General features: G+C 40.9%; 1 protein-coding gene across 6 annotated transcripts in view; it reads right to left on the bottom strand.

The window, feature by feature from the left end:
• The window catches only part of slc4a4b (solute carrier family 4 member 4b), a 113,926-nt gene that overhangs the window by 32,356 nt on the left and 59,154 nt on the right, over positions 1–22,416 (bottom strand). For all 6 annotated transcript variants that reach the window (XM_063011493.1, XM_063011494.1, XM_063011499.1 and 3 more), the window contains exons 6-12: positions 21,697–21,876; positions 20,148–20,224; positions 15,454–15,611; positions 11,460–11,547; positions 7,464–7,618; positions 6,707–6,832; positions 6,296–6,470 (exon numbers count right to left, since the gene is read on the bottom strand). In XM_063011493.1, coding sequence (XP_062867563.1) covers positions 6,296–6,470; positions 6,707–6,832; positions 7,464–7,618; positions 11,460–11,547; positions 15,454–15,611; positions 20,148–20,224; positions 21,697–21,876 — 959 coding nt within the window. The remainder of the gene's footprint in view (positions 1–6,295; positions 6,471–6,706; positions 6,833–7,463; positions 7,619–11,459; positions 11,548–15,453; positions 15,612–20,147; positions 20,225–21,696; positions 21,877–22,416) is intronic.

The following is a 22,416-nucleotide window of genomic DNA, read 5'->3' as shown; positions in this document are numbered from 1 at the left end:
AGCTAAAGTTCTTGTATCTAACAAGAATGGGCAAAAAAATCCTCCTGCAAAACTGCAACAGTTAGTATCCAGTTAGTAAACCATTAGAAGGTGTAATTAATAGAAAAGGTATAGAACAGTAGTACACATGCATCTGTCCCATCTTTTTTTTTTTTTTTTTTGTCAGCTAAATAAAAGGTCAAGATAAATAACAAATCACAACTTCTAATTTCTATTGCATTTAAAAAACTGTCCCAACTTTTGTGGGAAATTGTATTTGCTTTATAGATGGGTCACAAATTAATAGTAAGACCATTAATGTCTCTAAACATGGAGATGGGAGAGGGTATAGCATTCCTTTAACCAGGGTTTTTCGACACACCCAAGGCCAAAGAAATGGATTGCAGAGAAAAATATTAATAATTAAATAAACAACTTTTAACAGGTACATAAAGATAAAATAAACTTCATCTGGAGGTTTTACATTGCATCTTGTAAACCACAGTGGGACCAGATTCCCATCATTTTCATCAATAAGTATCATAAGTATATTTTGCTTTGTGTTCTGTTTTGATTTACATTAACATATATGGCATTTAGAAGACGCTTTTATCCAAAGCAGCATATATTTTCTAAGCAACTGAGACTTGAGGTCCTAGCTCAAGGGCCCAACAGTGGCAACCTAGCAGTGGTGGGGCTTGAACCAGTGATCTTTGGATTCAGTGGCGGCTCCTGTCAAATCTCTCAGGGGGGGCAATTGTTGCGATGATGGCCAAGGTGACCCGTTCAATGGGTAAATTATAGCTTAAATAATTAACATCTTAAGTCATCTGTCAGTTTGCTCTCACAATTAACTTTGAACATGGAGAGAGACCAGCTTTACCATTAATCATAAAATTAAGTAAAGCCTTCACACTAACAATTTAGTCTTCGTCAGCATTTTATTTTAGGTGCAGCAGATCCAGAATAAAGATTGGCATCGGGGCTGATGTGCAATGAATAAAGAAGTACAATTAAACAATTGGGGAGATACAATAAGTGCAATCACAATTCACTATTTAAAAATTACATTACTTACTTGTAATTTACTTGTAACTTACAGTGTATCACGAAAGTGAGTACACCCCTCACATTTCTGCAGATATTTAAGTATATCTTTTCATGGGACAACACTGACAAAATGACACTTTGACACAATGAAAAGTAGTCTGTGTGCAGCTTATATAACAGTGTAAATTTATTCTTCCCTCAAAATAACGCAATATACAGCCATTAATGTCTAAACCACCGGCAACAAAAGTGAGTACACCCCTAAGAGACTACACCCCTAAATGTCCAAATTGAGCACTGCTTGTCATTTTCCTTCCAAAATGTCATGTGACTCGTTAGTGTTACTAGGTCTCAGGTGTGCATAGGGAGCAGGTGTGTTCAATTTAGTAGTACAGCTCTCACACTCTCTCATACTGGTCACTGAAAGTTCCAACATGGCACCTCATGGCAAAGAACTCTCTGAGGATCTTAAAAGACGAATTGTTGCGCTACATGAAGATGGCCAAGGCTACAAGAAGATTGCCAACACCCTGAAACTGAGCTGCAGCACAGAGGCCAAGATCATCCAGCGTTTTAAAAGAGCAGGGTCCACTCAGAACGGTCTGTTCTGAGTGGACCCTGCTCTTTTAAAACGCTGGATGATCTTGGCCACTTCGTCGCATTGGTCGTCCAAAGAAGCTGAGTGCACGTGCTCAGCGTCACATCCAACTGCTGTCTTTGAAAGATAGGCGCAGGAGTGCTGTCAGCATTGCTGCAGAGATTGAAAAGGTGCGGGGTCAGCCTGTCAGTGCTCAGACCATATGCCGCACACTACATCAAATTGGTCTGCATGGCTGTCACCCCAGAAGGAAGCCTCTTCTGAAGTCTCTACACAAGAAAGCCCGCAAACAGTTTGCTGAAGACATGTCAACAAAGGACATGGATTACTGGAACCATGTCCTATGGTCTGATGAGACCAAGATTAATTTGTTTGGTTCAGATGGTCTCAAGCATGTGTGGTGGCAATCAGGTGAGGAGTACAAAGAAGTGTGTCATGCCTACAGTCAAGCATGGTGGTGGGAATGCCATGGTCTGGGGCTGCATGAGTGCAGCAGGTGTTGGGGAGTTACATTTCATTGAGGGACACATGAACACCAATATGTACTGTGAAATACTGAAGCAGAGCATGATCCCCTCCCTCCGGAAACTGGGTCGCAGGGCAGTGTTCCAGCATGATAATGACCCCAAACACACCTCTAAGACGACCACTGCTTTATTGAAGAGGCTGAGGGTAAAGGTGATGGACTGGCCAAGCATGTCTCCAGACCTTAACCCAATAGAACATCTTTGGGGCATCCTCAAGCGGAAGGTGGAGGAGCGCAAAGTCTCGAATATCCGCCAGCTCCGTGATGTCGTCATGGAGGAGTGGAAAAGCATTCCAGTGGCAACCTGTGAAGCTCTGGTAAACTCCATGCCCAGGAGAGTTAAGGCAGTTCTGGGAAATAATGGTGGCCACACAAAATATTGACACTTCAGGAACTTTCACTAAGGGGTCTACTCACTTTTGTTGGTTTAGACATTGATGGCTGTATATTGAGTTATTTTGAGGGAAGAATAAATTTACACTGTTATATAAGCTGCACACAGACTACTTTTCATTGTGTCAAAGTGTCATTTTGTCAGTGTTGTCCCATGAAAAGATATACTTAAATATCTGCAGAAATGTGAGGGGTGTACTCACTTTTGTGATACACTGTATATGATTTCCCCCCCTTTGTAGATACTTGCTTGATGTTTAAATTTGGTCTGGGTGGCCCTAATTCTTAAGTTGCTAATGTATCCTGATTACTACGATGACTGAATGGCATTTCCCTTAATGACACGATGGAGTTGCTTTGAACTGAGGTAATGGTAGTCATGGTGACGAGATCGCTACACCAGGTTACGTGTGACACAAGCACGTAAGTGCGAGCCCTCCCGGAACCCATACAGATTGTATTGCAGCACCTACAGTTCGAAAAAAAAAAGTGCCTTAATATGGGAGTCTATGAGAGCAATCCGGGGCGATTTTCAATCAGACTGAAATCGCCCAAAAGGGGCGGTACTGTACGGAACACAACTCGACGCTGATTGGACTACGATATTCAGAGGCAAGACAGACTCCAGAACAGTCACAGCTAGTTTAACACTGGTTGAATGTGATAGAAAAATTTCTTCCCTTTCGCCCTTTGGTGGTGCGTCGCCCGATTGCCCTAAGGAACGAGCCGCCCATGTTTGGTTTACTAGTCCAGTACCTTAACCACTGCCCTAAAAGAACTAAGAGGTATTTTTAATTTCAGCGATTAAGTAACACAGGTTAGAAAGCTCTGAAATGCAGCGCATGGTTACTTGGCATCCTTCCAGCCATGATACCTCTTATTGTTAAAGGGGATGTGGTCCGTACAAGGATCGAACCCACGACCTTGGAGTTATTAGCACCACGCTCTAACCTACTGAGCTGACCAGCCAGTTTTGATGCGTTCATTGCGTTGCCTGGGTCGTGGTAAAAATCATAGACAAAATATGGGTCACTGCTGTAAACAAATATTCCCTAACCTGAATATAATGATGCTGTGGATGATGTTGCAGAAAGCTGACCAATATCTAATGTTATTTAATTAAAATGAGATTTGGTCACTGCAAAGGCATTTTCAAGCAGAACATGGCATAATGGGTATAAAAGGCATAGTACATCTAGCACACACTGCCCGAGGATTTGAGACCTCGAACCCTAATTTAGTACTAGGATTTTGAAATAAACACAAAGGCTATGATTAAGGACAAGAAAAGAAAGTTCTTAGTAATCCTGTTCTATTTAAAGACAAGCTGATTATCCTTGGTTTGTACCATGAAGTGCTACTCCAAATCTAAATACGATGTTCAGCTCTCTGATTCCACAGTAGGCTATATACAGCTTTCAATCTCATACTATAAATACACAGCATGGTAGAAAGCTAAACAGACGGACAGGCAGATAGATTCCGGCTAGGCAGCTTTAGAGCTTTTGAGACATGATTCCCATGTAAAGATTTAGAACTGACATCTTACTCTTAACGATTTCACATTTTAACTTCATTTTCTGTTGTTTTACCCTGAGGTGGTTCTGACGGAAACCTGTTTACCCACCCAAGGTTGAATCCTGTAAGTCGAGACTGCCGTGCCAACAATGCTGCTTCTGCTAGTTGTGATGGGTCCTGGCATGTTTGCACCAAAAATGTCAAGAACTCCCTACGGACTTTATCGCAGACTGGACTAAATAATGAAGAACTCCAATTGTTTACATTATTATTTTTGCTAGTTTGAACTTTTAGTTCATTTTAATTTTGTGTTTGTAGGTATGTGTGTAAATCCTATTTATTTAAATTATTCTCCAGGCCACCCAAGAAGGATGGGTCCCTGCTGAGTCTGGTTCCTCTCAAGGTTTCTTCCTTCCTTAAGGGAGTTTTTCCTTGCCACTGTCGCCCTCGGCTTGCTCAACAGGGGTTTCGGGTCTGTTGGTCCTGGATTCTGTAAAGTTGCTTTGAGACAATAATAAAGTTGACTTGACTTGATATGAGACGAATCTGCATGTGTGTGGAATAACTGTCAAATTCATTCTGAAAGCCTCCACATGTATCTGTGTTTAGCTTGATTTTCCTCCTGTTTCACTTTTAAACTTGTGTTACAGCTCGGGGTTCTGAGAAATTGTAAGAATCAGGTTTTTTTCGAGAGTCTAAAATGCTTAACGTGAAAGAACGACATAGGACCACTAAACGTCTCTTAATTATTACTGCTCATAATGAAATTCCTAGCTCGTTTCAGTACAATAAGTCACGTTAAGCTTTGTGCACCCTCCAGAGGAAATAACGGCACACCCAGCGCAAAAGCGGTTTTACCACTTCTTATGTAAATGCGCCTTTACAGAACGGAATACGGTATTCTATTCCAAGATCAAGCTTCTCCGCAATTAAGAAGCATAAGGAAACAATAAAGAAGTAAAGGTAAAGTGCAGGTTTTATTGTATTTCTAACTGTTTTCCAATGTATTTCAGTGTTTTTTATATTATATTTGTGTTATTTTTAGTGTGTAAGTGTCAAAAACAACCCCATTATTTTTTATTAGCCTAAAATATATGCAGTTCCACCAGGGACCATGGAACGCATTAAAAGGTTTCCCATACGTCCTTATGGGGAAAAAATACCTTGCAACTCAACGCCTTTTAAACTCAACGCCACTCCCAGAACCAATTGACGTTGAGTTTTAAGGTACCACTGTATAAGAAAAATGTTGTTAATTTATAGTGTGAAGTAAAATCAACTTCAGCTTCCACATCAAATTTATCTTTCACAACAAAATTAAATGAAATAGAAATCTAGGGTGGCACGGTGGCTCGGTGGGTAGCACTGTCGCCTCACAGCAAGAAGGTCCTGGGTTCGATCCCCAGTCAGGGTGGTCCGGGTCCTTTCTGTGCAGAGTTTGCATGTTCTCCCCGTGTCTGCGTGGGTTTCCTCCGGGGGCTCCGGTTTCCTCCCACAGTCCAAAAACATGCAGTCAGGTTAATTGGAGACACTGAATTGCCCTATAGGTGAATGGGAGTGTATGTGTGTCTGCCCTGCGATGGACTGGTGCTCCATCCAGGGTGTGTGCCTTGCGCCCATTGTTTGTTTGTTTATTAGGATTTTAACGTCATGTTTTACACTTTGGTTACATTCATGACAGGAAACGGTAGTTTATCTTCACACAAGATTCATCAGTACACAAGGTTATATTGAACACAGTCATGGACAATTCAGTGTCTCCAATTCACCTCCCTTGCATGTTTTTGGACTGTGGGAGGAAACCGGAGCTCCCGGAGGAAACCCACGCAGACACGGGGAGAACATGCAAACTCCACACAGAAAGGACCCGGACCGCCCCACCTGGGGATCGAACCCAGGACCTTCTTGCTGTGGGATAGGCTCGAGCACCATCCCCGTGACCCTAATTGGATAAGCGGTTAAAAAAGTGAGTGAGTGAGTGAGTTTTCAATCTATGTATGTGCGTCTTTTGATATTTGATAAAATTTACATAACTGATCAGGTGACTTTTTGTCTTTTTCCTGTACTGGCTAGTTTGGCATATATACCCAGCATGTATACCCAGCAAACAGGTTCACACCAGCAACAAATATCAAAACAAAAAGACAAAGGGTTCTCTACCGTTCCAAAGTAAGTAAACAGCATTAGACTAATCGCATTATACTAATTAGCTGAGCGATAATCCTCTGTACCTGCATGTTTTCTGTGGCATCTCCTAGCAACCCACCAAAGGTGATGGCATTGGTTACGGTTCCAAGGTATATAAACAGGATTGCTGACAAGGCCTGGATGTTCAGGGCATCGTAAAAATCGCTTCCAAAGAAGGGCAATTTCCGCTTGATGTCCAGAATAAGACCACCACAAAACCTGATAGGAAGATAAGAGAACAATATTAGCATAATGTCAGTACAGTGTTGTATGTCTGTTAGCCTTACCTAGCATTTAATTATCTGTACATAGCAACATAAAGAACATGAAGCTTACAGTTGGTAATTGTATTCCCACACAGATTATCTATATGAATGGTGCACCTCATAAACTAGCCAGTAACTGTTAATACAGGATACACCAATCTAATAAATGACCACAAAGTTACCACTTACCTGCCAGTGAACTTAAGTTCCTCCCCAATATGATGACCTCCACCTCCTCCTCCTGCGCCTCCTTCGTGAGGAGCGTCACCGTTTACCTGGCATCCTTCTCCACCCCCAGCTGCGAGGTTGTTTTTACTGTATAAATCACAATTAATAGCCAGAATTTAATAAAGAATATCAAAAAAACTCTCTATATAGTTTATTTATACACAGATCAGGCATAACATCATTATGACCACGGACAGGTGAAGTGAATAACACTGATTATCTCTTCATCACAGCACCTGTTAGTGGGTAAGATGTATTAGACAGCAAGTGAACATTTAATCCTCAATGTTGATGTATTAGAAGCAGGAAAAATGGGCGAGCGTAAAGATCTGAGTGAGTTTGACGAGGTCCAAATTGTGATGGCTATACGACTGGGTCAGAACATCTCCAAAACTGCAGCTCTTGTGGGGTGTTCCCAGTCTGCAGTGGTCAGTATCTATCAAAAGTGGTCCAACAAAGGAACAGTGGTAAGCCGGCGACAGGGTCATGGGCGGCCAAGGCTCATTGATGCACGTGGGGAGCGCAGGCTGACCTGATAGAAAGGTGTCAGAATACACAGAGCATCACAGTTGCAGGGCTGTTTTGGCAGCAAAAGGGGGACCAACACAATATTAGGAAGGTGGTCATAATGTTATGCCTAATTGGTGTATGTACAGTAACTCCTGACTCCAACTAACAGTTGTCATTAAACATGGAGATGTCTGTAATGTGTGTTTACCGTTTGTCTGCAGACGGCACGGATTTTGGGGGTTCAATGCGAATGTCAGGATCCCACTCGCCAGGTGGCAGCACGATAACTTCATCAAGGAATTCCTCGATGCCAGCCAGTAAATCCGCCCGATTCTTTGCCCTGTATGCAATGTCATGGAACACCTAACACAGTGACAAGAATAAAATAGATTTAATATTTAATTAATAACCATAAAATGCTAAGCAAAAAAACATACTAAATTGCTCTTGACCATAAGGGCCTTGCTCAAGGGCCAAACAGCAGCAACTTGGCAACGGTGGAGTTTGAACCAGTGACTTTCTGATTACTATTCCAGTACCTAAACCGCTAGGCTACAACTGCCTAAATTTTCATTTTCATTTCTTGCAAATGCAAGGTTACATGGCACTTCAGTTTAAAAGAGTGATCCACCCCATTACAATTACAAGTATTAGTGACATCACACATTTGTTTTTTTATTAAAGCAATAAGCCACGAGAGGCCGTGCGTTACTGCGATTTTATACAACAGTTAGTTAGTAACGACAAGCTTCATGCACACAAACGCGCACGCAGGCGACACAGACTTTTTTCCCTGATCGCGTATTAAATCCGTTATCCGATACACAATCTAGGGCACTGTGTAGGGAACATAAATCCGCGATCTGATACACAATCTAGTGCACTATGTAGGAAACTTTAATGTGTTTGTAACACGAACAGTTAGCTTAATAGCCCAGTTAGCAGCTCCTAAGAGTTCTGTTATCACCCATATCATTTGGTGTGTGTGAGAGAGGTTTTTTATTTCTTTTTTTTCCCTTCGGAGGTTCTTGCCTTCTTCTTCTTGTTGTTCTTACCTCCCTAAAATGAGTTTTTGCAACTTGGGATGTCTGCTTTGTAGTGTTAAACTTTATATTCGTTGTGGAACTACTTTTTGGCGGAAGGTATTGTCAATATTAAAGCATATTTAATATGAAATTCAGGGCTTCTTTGATTTATTTTCTTTCTTTATTTTGTAAAAACTGTTGTATAAAAGCAATAGAACACTTGAGGTCGTGTGTTATCGCCTTCGGCTCGTGCCTGCGACCAAATCACAGCCGTGATGTCATTCGCGATAACACACTCCCTCTCGTGTTCTATTGCTTAATTATAATGGGGAAAACTTTTTTTTCCCATGATAAAATCATAGCAGTAACGCACCGTCTCGAGTGGCTTATTGCTTTTATAAAACGGCGGTCAACATAAAATATAATAAAATACAACAATGTTCAATTTATAAATGTTTTTATTTACAAAAACACTTACAATAAAGCATTCTTCGCGACCCCAGGTAGTTCGTTAACAGTGTTGCTAGGCAACATGAGGGCGAACATAACATTCACTTTTTCTTTTCAGTGGCGTATTAATATGGAATGATGTGAGGTGGTCATAGGTGTGCGTTTATCGGGGATTTTACAACGGCTTCGAACGCGGCTCAGCCAATCAGATTTTAGGACCGGAACTATTCGTTTTATAAATAGGATTTTAACGTCATGTTTTACACTTTGGTTACATTCATGACAGGAACGGTAGTTACTCATTACACAAGGTTCATCAGTTCACAAGGTTATATCGAACACAGTCATGGACAATTCAGAGTCTCCAATTCACCTCACTTGCACGTCTTTGGACTGTGGGAGGAAACCAAAGCACCCGGAGGAAACCCACATGGACACAGAGAGAACATGCAAACTCCACACAGAAAGGACCCGGACCGCCCCACCTGGGGATCAAACCCAGGACCTTCTTGCTGTGAGGCGACAGTGCTACCCACTTAGCCACCGTGCCGCCCATCACACATTTGCATTGCTGATATGAAAGACTATTTGTACTAGAACATTGGAGCCAATGTGCCATATTGTTCAGTGCACAGTATTGCCAATCCATCACTCATCACTTTTGTATGAAAGTCAAGGTTATACATTACTACAGACTAACAATATTTGTTTAAGTTAGCTTATTATGTTGCCCTCCCAGCATGCAGCTGTAAAGAATGCCAAAATAGCTACTGTCAGCTGGTGAAATGGGTGATGTTGTTCTGTGCCTACGTCACACCTTTTTTTAAAAAGCTTCTCCTGCATCTAACTGACTATTCTTTACTATAAGACATGTTTGTAGAACGGGACAACCGTTTTTTTCCCAACATTAATAATTTCTTGATGTAAAAAGGTACCAACACACAACTAAATATTTGTGTGATATTCTATACATTTATTACATAAATGTTCAATTCAAAACAACATGCCAGTTGGTTGTAGGTTCAGAGACACTGCACTGCTATATTACAGGTGCTTTAATGTACTACTGAATACATTTTCCAGGCTCCCCCACACAGCGTTGTTTATCCTTCACAAATAGGAGCCATGCACTGAACGTTGGGGTTGGGGGGTGGCAAATATACCACCTGGAGTTCCTGCCATTCTAAAACATCCCTGTCATATTAACCACTGATGAAAACACTGACAGATCCTAACATTAGGCAAAGCTATTGAAGGAAATATGGTTATTTATAATTTTTTATTGAGTATATCTGAATATTGATGCATGGTCTTCGCACCATATATTGTGATTGAAGCCTTGGTTTCCACACATGGATGCTTAACAGGGCAATTTCTTACTAACCGCTTATTAAGTTATACCATGGGTCTGTCCGAAAACCTACTGATCTCTCTAAATAGGCGGCATTTTTGTCATCCTATGTGCACTCCCAAGAAGAAGGCTGTCTAAATTCAGAGTGATAATCAGACTGAATAACGAGGGAGCATTCGATGTCCTGGTCAGGGTTACAGTGGGTCAGACTCATTGGGCGAAAGGCAGGAAACACCCCGAATAGATCGCCAGTCCATCACAGGGCACACACAAACACACGCACACTTCTAGTAGCAATTTCTAGTAGCACAAATTGGCCTGCATGTCCTTGGACTTGTGGGAGAAACCTCGAGCAGACACAGGGAGAACGGACCACCCGCTCCACCTGGGAATCGTCTTTTTGAACATATTTAAACATTTGAACATGTGAGCTTCATTTGAACAGTACTGAGAGATGGAGCTTATACTAAACAAAAAAAATGTTAAAAATTACTTTTAAACACAAGTTGTAAAATGTAATGAACAAAAATGGAAATTTATTGTGAGGAAAAAGTTAGGACACCCCCACATTTATTACTACTTAAAATGTCTAAAATTAGAACCCGGTGCACCACATCAGCTGTAATGATTAGACCATCGTTAGAGGACATTGGAGTTTTATTTAAACCTCAGACATTAGTTTGTTTGCTCTTGATTGTTGAAGTTGTTATCACCATGGTGAGATCTAAAGAGCTCTCTGAGGCCTTCAGAAAGAAGGTTGTAGATGCATCTGAGTCTGGGAAGGGATTTAAAAAGATCTCAAAACAATTAGAAATCAGCTGTCCGGAAAATCATTTACAAGTGGAGAACATTTAAAACAACTCAGGCCGTCCTAGCAAGTTCAGCCCAAGAGCAGATGAAGTCTCCAATAATCCTACAATGTCATCACGGGACCTACAGGTAGCTCTTGCCACAGTTGATGTCAAGGTACATGCATCTATTATCAGAAAGAGATGCACAAATTTGATTTTCATGGGAGGTGAGCAAGAAGGAAACCCTTGCTGTCAAAAAAAAACATCAGGGAAAGACTAAAGTTTACCAGAGAACACCTAGACATAGGGTGTCCTAACTTTTTCCTCACAATCAATTTCCAGTTTTGTTCATTACACTTGTGTTTAAAAGTATAATTTTTTCAGTTTTATTTGTTCAATGATATAAGCTCCATCTCTCAGTACGGTTCAAATGAAGCTCAAATGTTCATATGTTTAAAGATATTCAAAAAGACAAAGGTTCTCATGGGGTGTCCTAACTTTTTCACATGACTGTAGATCTGTACTGAGTTCAAATGAACAGTGCGTTATGGTTATGAAGTACCCATGACAATACATCAAACACAAACCTCATCTGTCATTAACGTAGCAATGGCTCGACCAATCTCATGGTACGCTCTGGCTTTTCCTTTGGGCCCCAGGAGAACAAACAGGAATCTGTAAAACAATACAAGTAAAAACATTTTCACTAGGAGTCTATAAAAATCCATTTGTTTTCCAATCTTGATACTATAGAGTATGTTTAATAACAGAACTATCACAGAAACGCATTATCAGTGTGAGTTCTGTAATGGCGTGAAGGTCACAGCAAAGTCACGGTATGTCAGAAGGAAATCATTAAGCTGTAAGTTTTCCATTGTACAGCAGACTGAATCCATACATTAGACAAAGTCAGGAAGGTTTATTAGCTAAGGTGAACCAGGCTATTGTAAGATCTATTACACTTTCCACTGTGACTAATCCCTTGTCTAATAATTAAGGCTTCCTGTAAAATGTAAGTAAATAATGTATATTAGCATTATTAGTACTATTAAAAGTGCTACTTTTATTTTTAATTGTATTAAGCCTTAAGTTTTCTATTCAGGTACATACATATTTTTTCCATTTTATTATCAGGTTTTACATGAGTCATGGTAGATCTGCTTTCCCCAAAATTACTGGGCACAATGCAGAAACTCACCCTGAACTGAATGGCAAACAACTGCAAATGTCACTCCCTCCCTTGGCAGACAAATGCCTAGTTCACACTACACGATTTGTCAGCGCACGAATGGTCGGCGCTAGATTTGCCGACTCTGGAGCAACTCGGCATTCGCTCACCGATCGATGTGTGAACTGCTCGACAACTCGATATGAGTGGCCGAGCACTTGGCAACTGAAGATACCTATCTAGCATGCTAGAAATCTAGATATGAGTCGGCCGACTGGCAATGAGTGCGGTGTCGAACAGCCAGTGAGAACACAAGATACGGGGTGAGGGGAAAAGCATGGGACAGGGACACACACTCAAGTTTTACAGTATTTCTGACCTTATCGTTCTCTACAAAACATAACACCAACGTTGCATTGCAAAAAATATTTATTAATCCACTTAGATTGATTTATTTTTCCTACTTGCTTTAACGCTGCACATCAGCACACAAACTTCGATCGCTCGCTACTTGTTGTACATGTATTTTTGGACGTGGTATTATTAAACCTTTCGTCACTTCTCGCGTGTGTTTTCGGGACAAAACGTAGTTTGGGAGACCAGAGAAGCTCGCCTGCGATTCCAGTTGGTGATAGATCGTGTAGTGTGAAACCCCCTATCGCCGATCAGTCGTGTAGTGTGAAATACACACCGACTTGAAAGACTCCCGATTACAAGAGATCCAGTTGAGTAGTGTGAACTGTAGAGCGACCTGATGACTTGGAAAGTCGTGAGGTGTGAACTTGGCAATAGTAACTGATGTTTACCCATGTGTGTATACAGATGCCCGAAAGGCTGATAGCACCGGGTATTTGAATGCTACACCCCAGTAGCTGTGGGATAGCGCAATTTACCTCTGATCCACCTGAGTGGTCCAAGGTATGTGCAATTAAAATAAATATTAGAAGCAAAGCCGCATGAAGACATCTAAACGGTTAACATGGTAATTTATTTGCAATTATTAAAAACAATGTTATAGGCGGCCAGGTGGCGCAGCGGGATAATCCGCTGGCACACCATTGCTGGAATTCTGAACTCCTGAACTCTGAGTTTGAACATCAGCTCTGCTACCGGTCAGCTGGGCACCCACTAGCGGGCATAATTTGAAGTGCCTGCAGCAGACAAAATTGGCCATTAAAGTCTGCCGAGTGGTAAAAGACCAGACTGAAAGTGGGTGGGGTCTTTGACGAGTGCAAGGACCCTGGTTAGTATGCCGAGGCGCCTGTACAGACAGTGGAGGAGCACAGAGGTCAGTGCGTGGCTCTCCACATGCAAATACTGGCCTCACGCGCAAATTCACTGATACCCCCGGTTCCGCGGTTCAAAACAAAGAGGTTCCAGACAGCGAACTAGCTTTCTAATCTGGCACCACAGAATACTTGGCGACGTAATCTGTGGGCATGTCACAGTGTAAAGATTTGGAGTGGACGTTTTCACATGAGACTTTATAACATTATATAGAATTTAAACAACTTTCAGATTTTAAAGTTCACCAGATTACATTTTTAGTCAGTTTGCTGCTGATATTCGCTGATATTTTCAAAGCGATGAACTGTGTGATATGACGTGGTAGAAGTGACGGACAGTATAAATGCTTAACGTGAAAAATAAAGGGTAACGTGGCTTGTTGTACTAAAACAATGAGCGATTAATTTAAACAGTACAGAGCACTTATAACCAGTAATAATGGAGAGAAATTTTGTGTTCATGTGTCAAACTTTTAGTACATTCAGCCACGTTACGCTTTATTTAGGTGAAGCTTTTTGCGGATTCAGAACCCCGAGCTGCATAAACATCTCACGTGAAGTTAATACGGCTAAACACAGATACACGTGGAGCTTTTAGACTGGATTTGATGGTTATTTCACACAGATGGATCTTCATGTCGTGAAACTTTAGTGATGTTTTATCGCTCAAGCCGAGCGCTGAGCAAATCGGCTACCTGCGCCGAGGGTTCTCATGTCAATAAACTAAAGAAAACAACAACTGCGACAAACACGTCTACGTCTTCTTATCACCAATAGTTGAGCGATGCTTTAAAACGAACATCTGTAACAACAGCACAAATAATCGCAGGTAACTGTTATATCGTCAGTACATCCGTCAGTACTGGAATAACGATTAATAATCAGAGAAACCGCGATGTACCGTTAGCACAACAGGTGCATGTTTATTAATGTCTTACACTGTTTTTAACCGCTGGTGAGAGGGGGAACAACATCTCCCAGCATTCAGTGCACTACTACAACTACGGCACCACAGAAAGGTCAATCCCCACAAAATACATCACAGTAACCTACACACTCCGCCATCATGTTGCTACTCTTTACTTTTGTGTGTAACGCCCAGAGGTGGAAAGTAACGAATTACATTTACTCGCGTTACTGTAATTGAGTAGTTTTTTTGTGTACTTGTACTTTTTAAAGTAGATTTTACAACCAGTAATTTTACTTTTACTTAAGTATGTTTTGTATTAAGAATTGTAATTCGCTACATTTTAAATAACATCCGTTACTGAGTAAAATAAACATAAAATAATTTTTTTTTATATGATATTTGAATGAAAAAGAACTATTGTGAGATTTATATCCACTTGTCCTGTTTTACACAGAAGAGACACGCCCTCCTGTTAAAAAAATAACTAAGTAACGTTTACTCTTGAGTACATTTTAAAAGAGTTACTTTTTATTTTTTACCTGAGTACATTTTTAGACTAGTAACTTTACTCATACTTAAGTAAAAATTCATTAAAGTAATAGTACTTTTACTTGAGTACAATATTTTAGTACTCTTTCCACCTCTGGTAACGCCCACTGTTGATGACGAAGGCTTGGTCCCCAAAAACTGGTCGAAACACGGGTCGGTTCTCTACAAAACACCTAGGTTCGAAGAAACCTGAACAGAACCGGTTCAAGAACCATGGTTCTTTTGGTGGAAAAGCGCTATGAATGTGTGGGCGAATAAGAACGGGGGGGGGGGGGGGGGTGGACTGCGCATGTGTTGGAGGGAGCTTGAGGCAGGCAAAAATACCCTCCTCAGACAGGATCAGTGTCTCCAGCAGCGACACTGCTGAGATAAAATTGGCAAAAAATTTGCCTTACACTAAAAATACATACAGTCAATATCTCACGTTTAGCTTTATTTAGCATATAAAAATCCTAATGTAGACTTAATATAAAGTAGTAATCTTTGAAGGTAATAAATACAAAAAACATGACTTTTCACCATGTACTTTTATTGCCTAAGTAACTGTCTCATAATACAACTCATAAGACCTTTTCCTAGCAAAAAACATTTAACGTTTGTGACTATGGAAATCTCCTAAACATTTTACCAATACAATTTTTTTACACCACCCATGCTGAGTGGATTACCTTGTGGGCACGGGGACTTCAGTGATGCCTGCGAGCATGACAGACTGCTGCAGACGCACAAATGCCACAAACGGAGCGTCCAGGAAGTCAACTTCACCCACCAGTACGTTAGCCGCCTCCGCATCCCGTGGGATCTTCTTCATGAATTTATTGTTCAACTGCACATAGAGTAATAATAGGGTACAGATTAATAAATGTAAACCAGACATCTGAAGTCTAAATCAAATTAATAACAAAAATACACAAAATATATACACCTCCTTGTTTCTACACTTACAATTCTACAATTACTGACTGTAGTCCATCTGTTTCTCTGCATGCTTTGTTAGCCTCCTTTCATGCTGTTCTTCAATGGTCAGGACTCTCCCAGGACCACTACAGAGCAGGTATTATTTGGGTGGTGGATCATTTTCAGCACTGCAGGTGACAATGACGTGGTGGTGGTGTGTTAGTGTGTGTTGTGCTGGTATGAGTGGATAAGACACAACAATGCTGGTGGAGTTTTTAAACACCTCACTGTCACTGCTGGATTGAGAATAGTCCACCAACTAAAAACATCCAGCCAACAGTGCCCAATGGGGAGCTTCCTGTGACCACTGATGAAGGTCCAAAAGACCAACTCAAACAGCAGCAATAGATGAGCGATCGTCTCTGACTTTACATCTACAAGGTGGACCAACTAGGTAGGAGTGTCCAATAGAGTGGACAGTGAGTGGACACAGTATTTAAACACTCCAGCAGCACTGCTGTGTCTGATCCACTCATACCAGCACAACACACACTAACACACCACCACCATGTCATTGTCACTGCAGGGCTGAGAATGAGTCACCACCTAAATAATACCTGCTCTGTAGTGGACCTGTGGGGGTCCTGACCATTGAAGAACAGGGTGAAAGCAGGTTAAAAAGGTATGTAGAGAAACAGATGGACTACAGTCAGTAATTATAGAACTACAAAGTGCTTCTATATGGTAAGTGGAGCTGATAAAATTGACAGTGAGTGTAGAAACAAGGAGGTTGTTTTAATGTTATGGCCAATCGGTGTATAAACTATATGATATATTTAACAATCAATTTATGAATCTTTAATGCGTCACAATTAAGCATTTTTATTTTTAGAGGAAAGGTGTTTTCTAATTAGAATCTTTTTCGGTGGTGGATAGGGGTCAGCATGGGCACCCTGACTACACAACAAACTGTGAAACACTGTGCGACACTCCCCACGTGCATCAATGAGCCTTTAGCCACCCATGACCCTGTCACCGGGTTACCACTCTTCCTTCCTTGGACCATATTTGATAGATACTGACAATTGCAGACCGGGAACACCCCACAAGAGCTGCAGTTTTCAAGATGCTCTGACCCAGTTGTCTAGCCATCACAATTTGGCCCTTGTCAAACTTGCTCAAATCCTCAGGCTTGCCCATTTTTCCTGCTTCTAACATCAACTTTGCCTAATATATCCCACTCACTAACAGGTGCAGTGATGAAGAGATAATCAGTGCTATACACCGACCACGCATAACATTATGACCACTGACAGGTGAAGTGAATAAGTTGTATGATTTATAAAGTAGTTTAAACAGTAACTAACTTAATCCTATTAATAATTATTATTAAAAACAATTGTTCATAGCAATTAAATCTGTGCTCTAATTTACTCTGAAGCAAGGTTTAATCTATCTGTACTTTTATTATTTTCCCACCACTAAGGTATCATTCCAAATATTACTCACACACAGTTTTACAAACACTGGAAAACTACAAGGAAAGGTTATCAGAGGTCATGAATTTGGCACAGCATGAAAGAGTGTAGTAGTGAAGCCGGTGATAAGCCAGTAAACGTGAGCAGTGTGTGATATTAGACAATACAATAAATCATTATTCATACTGAAGGCTAAAGCTTACGCACAAAACTTTACACACACCAAGACCTTGTGTGATAATGTTTAACCGCAGCATTCAGGTAAGACTGATAATCATGTGACTAACAGGGTAATGATTCCTGAACATTTGTACACTAGATGCATTGTTCAGATGAAAATGTAAAAGCCTGGTGCCAGAGACAGTGATTTTTAATCTGAGAGAGGAACTGAATCCAAAATTAAATAAACAGAAGTTGGTGTGTTACCACCAAACATACTAGTTTTTCAAGATACAGGTGCATGGCTATTTGAGGATCTCAGCTGAATGCCAGTCTGAATGTGTGGAAGAACATACTAGACATCCCTGCATTTCAGGCCTGCAACACATTCCAAAAAACGTTGGGACAGTAAAGCATTTACCACTTTGTAATGTTGCTATTCCTTTTCATCACACTTAAAAGACGTTTTGGCACCGAGGATACCAAGTGATTTAGTGTTTCAGCTTTTATTTTGTCCCATTGTTCCTGCAAACACGTCTTAATATGTGCAACAGTACGGGGTCGTCTGCAGGCAGGCCAGTCCAGTACTCGTACCTTCTTCTTCCGCAGTCATGCCTTTGTAATGTGTGCAGCATGTGGTTTTGCATCGTCTTGTTGAAAAATGCATGGACGTCCCTGGAAAAGACGACGTCTTGAAGACAGCACATGTTGTTTTAAGATGTCAAAGTATTTTTCTGCATTAATGTTGGCATCACAGAAGTGTAAATGACCTTTGCCAAGGGCACTGACACAGCCCCATACCATGACAGACCCTGGCTTTTGGACTTGTTGCTGATAACAGTCTGGATGGTCCTTTTCGCCTTTGGTCCGGAGCACACAGCGTCCATTTTTTCCAAAGCCCTGGAATGCTGATTCTTCTGACCACAATACACGTTTCCACTCTGTGATGGTCCATTCTAGATGCCTCAGAGCCCAGAGAAGTCGACACCGCTTCTGGACATGGTTAACATAAGGCTTCTTTTTTGCACAGTAAAGTTTTAAGGTGCATTTGTGCATGTAACTCTGTATTGTAGTGTTGACAAAGGTCATGTGGTTATATCAGCTATTGTTGAGTGGCAGTCCTTGATGCAGTGCCGTCTGAGGGATGGAAGATCACGGGCATTCAGCTTAAGTTTGCGCCCTTGGCCTTTACGCACTGAAATTCCTCCAGATTCCTTGAATCGTTTAATGATATTATGCACTGTAGAGGGAGAAATATGCAAATCCCTTCTGATCTTTATTTGAGGTACATTGCTTTTAAACATTTCAATCATTTTCTCACACATTTGTTGACAAACTGGAGATCCTCTGATCATCTTTGCTCATTAAAGACTCGGCCTTTCGTGGATGCTGCTTTTGTACCAAACCATGATTACAATCACCTGTTTGGAATCAGATCATTATTTACTTTTTTCACCTCATTTCTAGCCGTAAAACTGCCCCCGTCCCAACTTTTTTTTGGAATGTGCTGCAGGCCTGAAATGCAGGAATGGGTGTATATTAACAAATGAAGTTAAGTTGAGCAGACAAAACATGAAACATCTTGTGTTCAAACTGTCTGCTATCAAATAAAAGTCAAAGTAAATGTAAGAAAACTCTGCATTTGTATTTTATTTGCATTTTCCATATTGTCCCAGCTTTTTTTGATTTGGGGTTGTAATTATTGCAGTGTCTGCGTTGTCAGTTTAGCTAATATGTGGCACCAGGTCTTATCTTTACATAAAGACATGCCTAGATAAATTACATTTATGATTATTATTGATAATAAAGATCAGGGTATAAAAGTACAAATTGGTTAGTCTTGTGAAGGAGTCTGAAGTCTTTAAACCCTTTCATATTTGTTCTTTTAGCCAAGAAGTTAAGTGCATAGGCCAGTAAGAATCAAATGGACGGATGAACATTGCAGTTTTCCAGGTGACAGGTCTAATATACACCGACCAGGCATAACATTATGAGCACTGACAGGTGAAGTGAATAACACTGATTATCTCTTCATCACAGCACATGTTAGTGGGTGGGATATATTAGGCAGCAAGTGAACATTTAATCCTCAAAGTTGGTGTGTTAGATCTTTGCGCTTGCCTATTTTTCCTGCTTCTGAGTGAGTTTGACGAGGGCCAAATTGTGATGGCTAGACGACTGGGTCAGAGCATCTCCAAAACTGCAGCTCTTGTGGGGTGTTCCCGGTCTGCAGTGGTCAGTATCTATCAAAAGTGATCCAAAGAAGGAACAGTGGTAAACCAGCAACAGGGCGGCCAAGGCTCATTGATGCACGAGGGGAGCGAAGGCTGGCCCGTGTGGTCCGATCCAACAGACGAGCTACTGTAGCTCAAACTGCTGAAGACGTTAATGCTGGTTCTGATAGAAAGGTGTCAGAATACACAGTGCATCACAGTTTGTTGTGTATGTGGCAGCAAAAGGGGGACCAACACAATATTAGGTAGGTGGTCATAATGTTATGCCAGATCGGTGTATTTCGCACCGTAAACGCGCAGTGAAAAATCATGAAGAAAGAAAACAAGAAACGTCTGCAAATAAAAAAGCACTTGGCCAAAATATTAATTAAATGCACAACCCCCTAATCCAGTGCTCTATAAACCAATCACCTGTGAATCCCCAAGATTATAGCATTTAAAGAGAGAAGACACAGTCCATGACCTATCTCTAAATACTTGCTCAGTTTGATGGATAAACAGTGTAAAGGCCACAAAGTTGGAACAATATTATTAACATTTTCCGGAGAGTAAAGGGTCACATGGGGAACCATATACACGTGCACACAAACACACCTGGTCCTTCTCGGGCTTGTCAGACAGATCATTAAGGCTACTGGAGGTCAGGTTGCGATGTGGTGTGGTTGGACTACCTGTATAGGGGAGACAAAGATCAAACGTCAGCTCCAACACACAAATCACTGTAAGAATTGATAGAAATAATACTGTAGATACATCTAATACAGAAAGAAAGAAATTAAGAATTTTCCATTCATTCACTATGTGACCCTCTGACAAAAGCATTCGTTCTCATGGTAAAACCTCAAGTGAAATTTAATATTTATTAAATTTATATGACAGTTCACTTCTAAGTTCAAAGTTTGTTTTTCATGAGCTTATCTGTGCTGAACCCAAATAAAAGTAATAGACTGATATTAAATGGACTTAGGAACAAATTAATAAAGATAAAGATCAAATCTAAACTTGGGATAACATTCTAAATGTATTTTATTATTTCATTTTATGATATTGCTATTTCAATAAAGAGTAGTTTCTGTGTTTATACCCCCATGATGCAATGCAACCATACATGTAGAACATGGTTTCAAAACGTGACATTTAAATAATTGTGTAATAAAACAAAAAGTACATTTAGCCTTGTAATTGTAATATGTATTGTATATATGTTATTAAATAAAGGCTTTGTATATTTAATCAGTGCTTCATTATGTTTCTGATTAATGGTTGAGTTAAGCGATTTCATTTATAGACTTTGGGAGCAACCAGCACTTAAGGTAACCTGGTATGCAATACCAAACCTGAGCTCACACATGCCAAAACACACCAAACAATGACCACTTAGCAGTCAAGAGTAGTATAAGGTGTTCTGGCTTAATCTCCAGCATTAGACTTACAAAGCAGACCCGTGCTGCTGCTTCTCTGCATTTGTATTTGGTCTTCAGAGACGGCAAAGCAAGGCGCTGTGTGGTCGACAGAACCACGTGCTTTCATGTCACACATACAAACACACCCACACACACACACAAGGAAGCATGGTGTACAAAAGGGAAATAGGAAGGAAAAAGAAAAAAGAAATGTCAGAAGAGAACAAAAGGTTAAGCAACATTAAGTGCAGAAGAAAAAAATCAGCAAATTTATTTATAATAATACTAATGCTTAGTCATATAGAATTAGACAAATTGGCCTTCATTACAATGTGAGCCATTGTAATCGACCAAAACACTAGAACACAGAGAATCCTGACTAGTCGCTCTTTTGCGTTATTCTTGTTTGACAAGACAGTGCATGAATCCAAGAATCATTAAACAATAAATGTGATCCCAAACTGACATCCTCACAGTAACCTAGCCAGCTATGTAAAACACTGCAGACATGATGGTTGTGATTTGTGCTCAGACACAATTTTTATCAAATGTGTCCTATTTCTAAAATACAGAATTAACTTTCTGGTAAAACCATCAGGTAGCATTCGGGACAGATCATATTACTGTTAGCCAGAAAAGCCAGGGCAAAGATTACATTATCAGATTGAATGAAAGAAAGCAAGAAAAACAGATATTAAGAGAGATAGTTAAGATAAGAGTGTAGTAGTAAGCAACTTTACCGTTCTCCTGGTTTGAAAACAGCCGACTTGCACTGGACACGGTTCGGCCGATGTCAGCCAGCGAGCGCAGGTTAGATTTCTTGGTCTGGTGTCGGTGTTTGCGCAGCAGCATGTATGTGACGCTCTCCTTCAGCTCAGGCTTCAGCAGCCCTGCCTCGATCTGATTGTCTGTGATCATGTCTGAGAGAAAGAGAGGAAGAACAGAAAAAGAGATTAAATTAGCACTTGTGGTTTTATTAATTACGAGGTTCTTCAGAAAGTCTCTGCACATTTTTAAAACTTTAATTATAAGCCGCTCAGGTGGTGCAGTGGTAAAGTACACTAGCGCACCAGAGTTGGGGTCTCGAATACATCGTATTGAATCTCAGCTCTGCCTTCCGACTGGGCTGGGCGGCAGCATGAACGACGATTGGCTGTTGTTCAGGGTTAGGGGTAAAAAAGTTGGATCATAGGTCCTCATAACTGGTGCGACTGCGGCCCCTGCTGCCTGACTGATGGCGCCTGCACAGGGCTGAGGAATAATGCTGATGGGGGTGTGGCCCTCCGTACACAGTGCCCGTCGGTGTATGAACTCGACTCGTGCAGGTGAAAAATGCAGTCTGTACTGACTGTACGTGTCGGAGGGGGCGTATGTCAGTTGAGAGGCGTCCTCAGTCAGCGGTGAAGGGTCGAATCAGTATAGAGGACACATTCAGGGTAATTGGACACGACTAGATTAGG

This window comes from Trichomycterus rosablanca, chromosome 16 (genome assembly GCF_030014385.1).
Source record: "Trichomycterus rosablanca isolate fTriRos1 chromosome 16, fTriRos1.hap1, whole genome shotgun sequence".
Lineage (NCBI taxonomy): Eukaryota > Metazoa > Chordata > Actinopteri > Siluriformes > Trichomycteridae > Trichomycterus > Trichomycterus rosablanca.
Note: the sequence above shows the minus strand (reverse complement) of the source record. Positions and strands in the feature narration are given on the sequence as shown.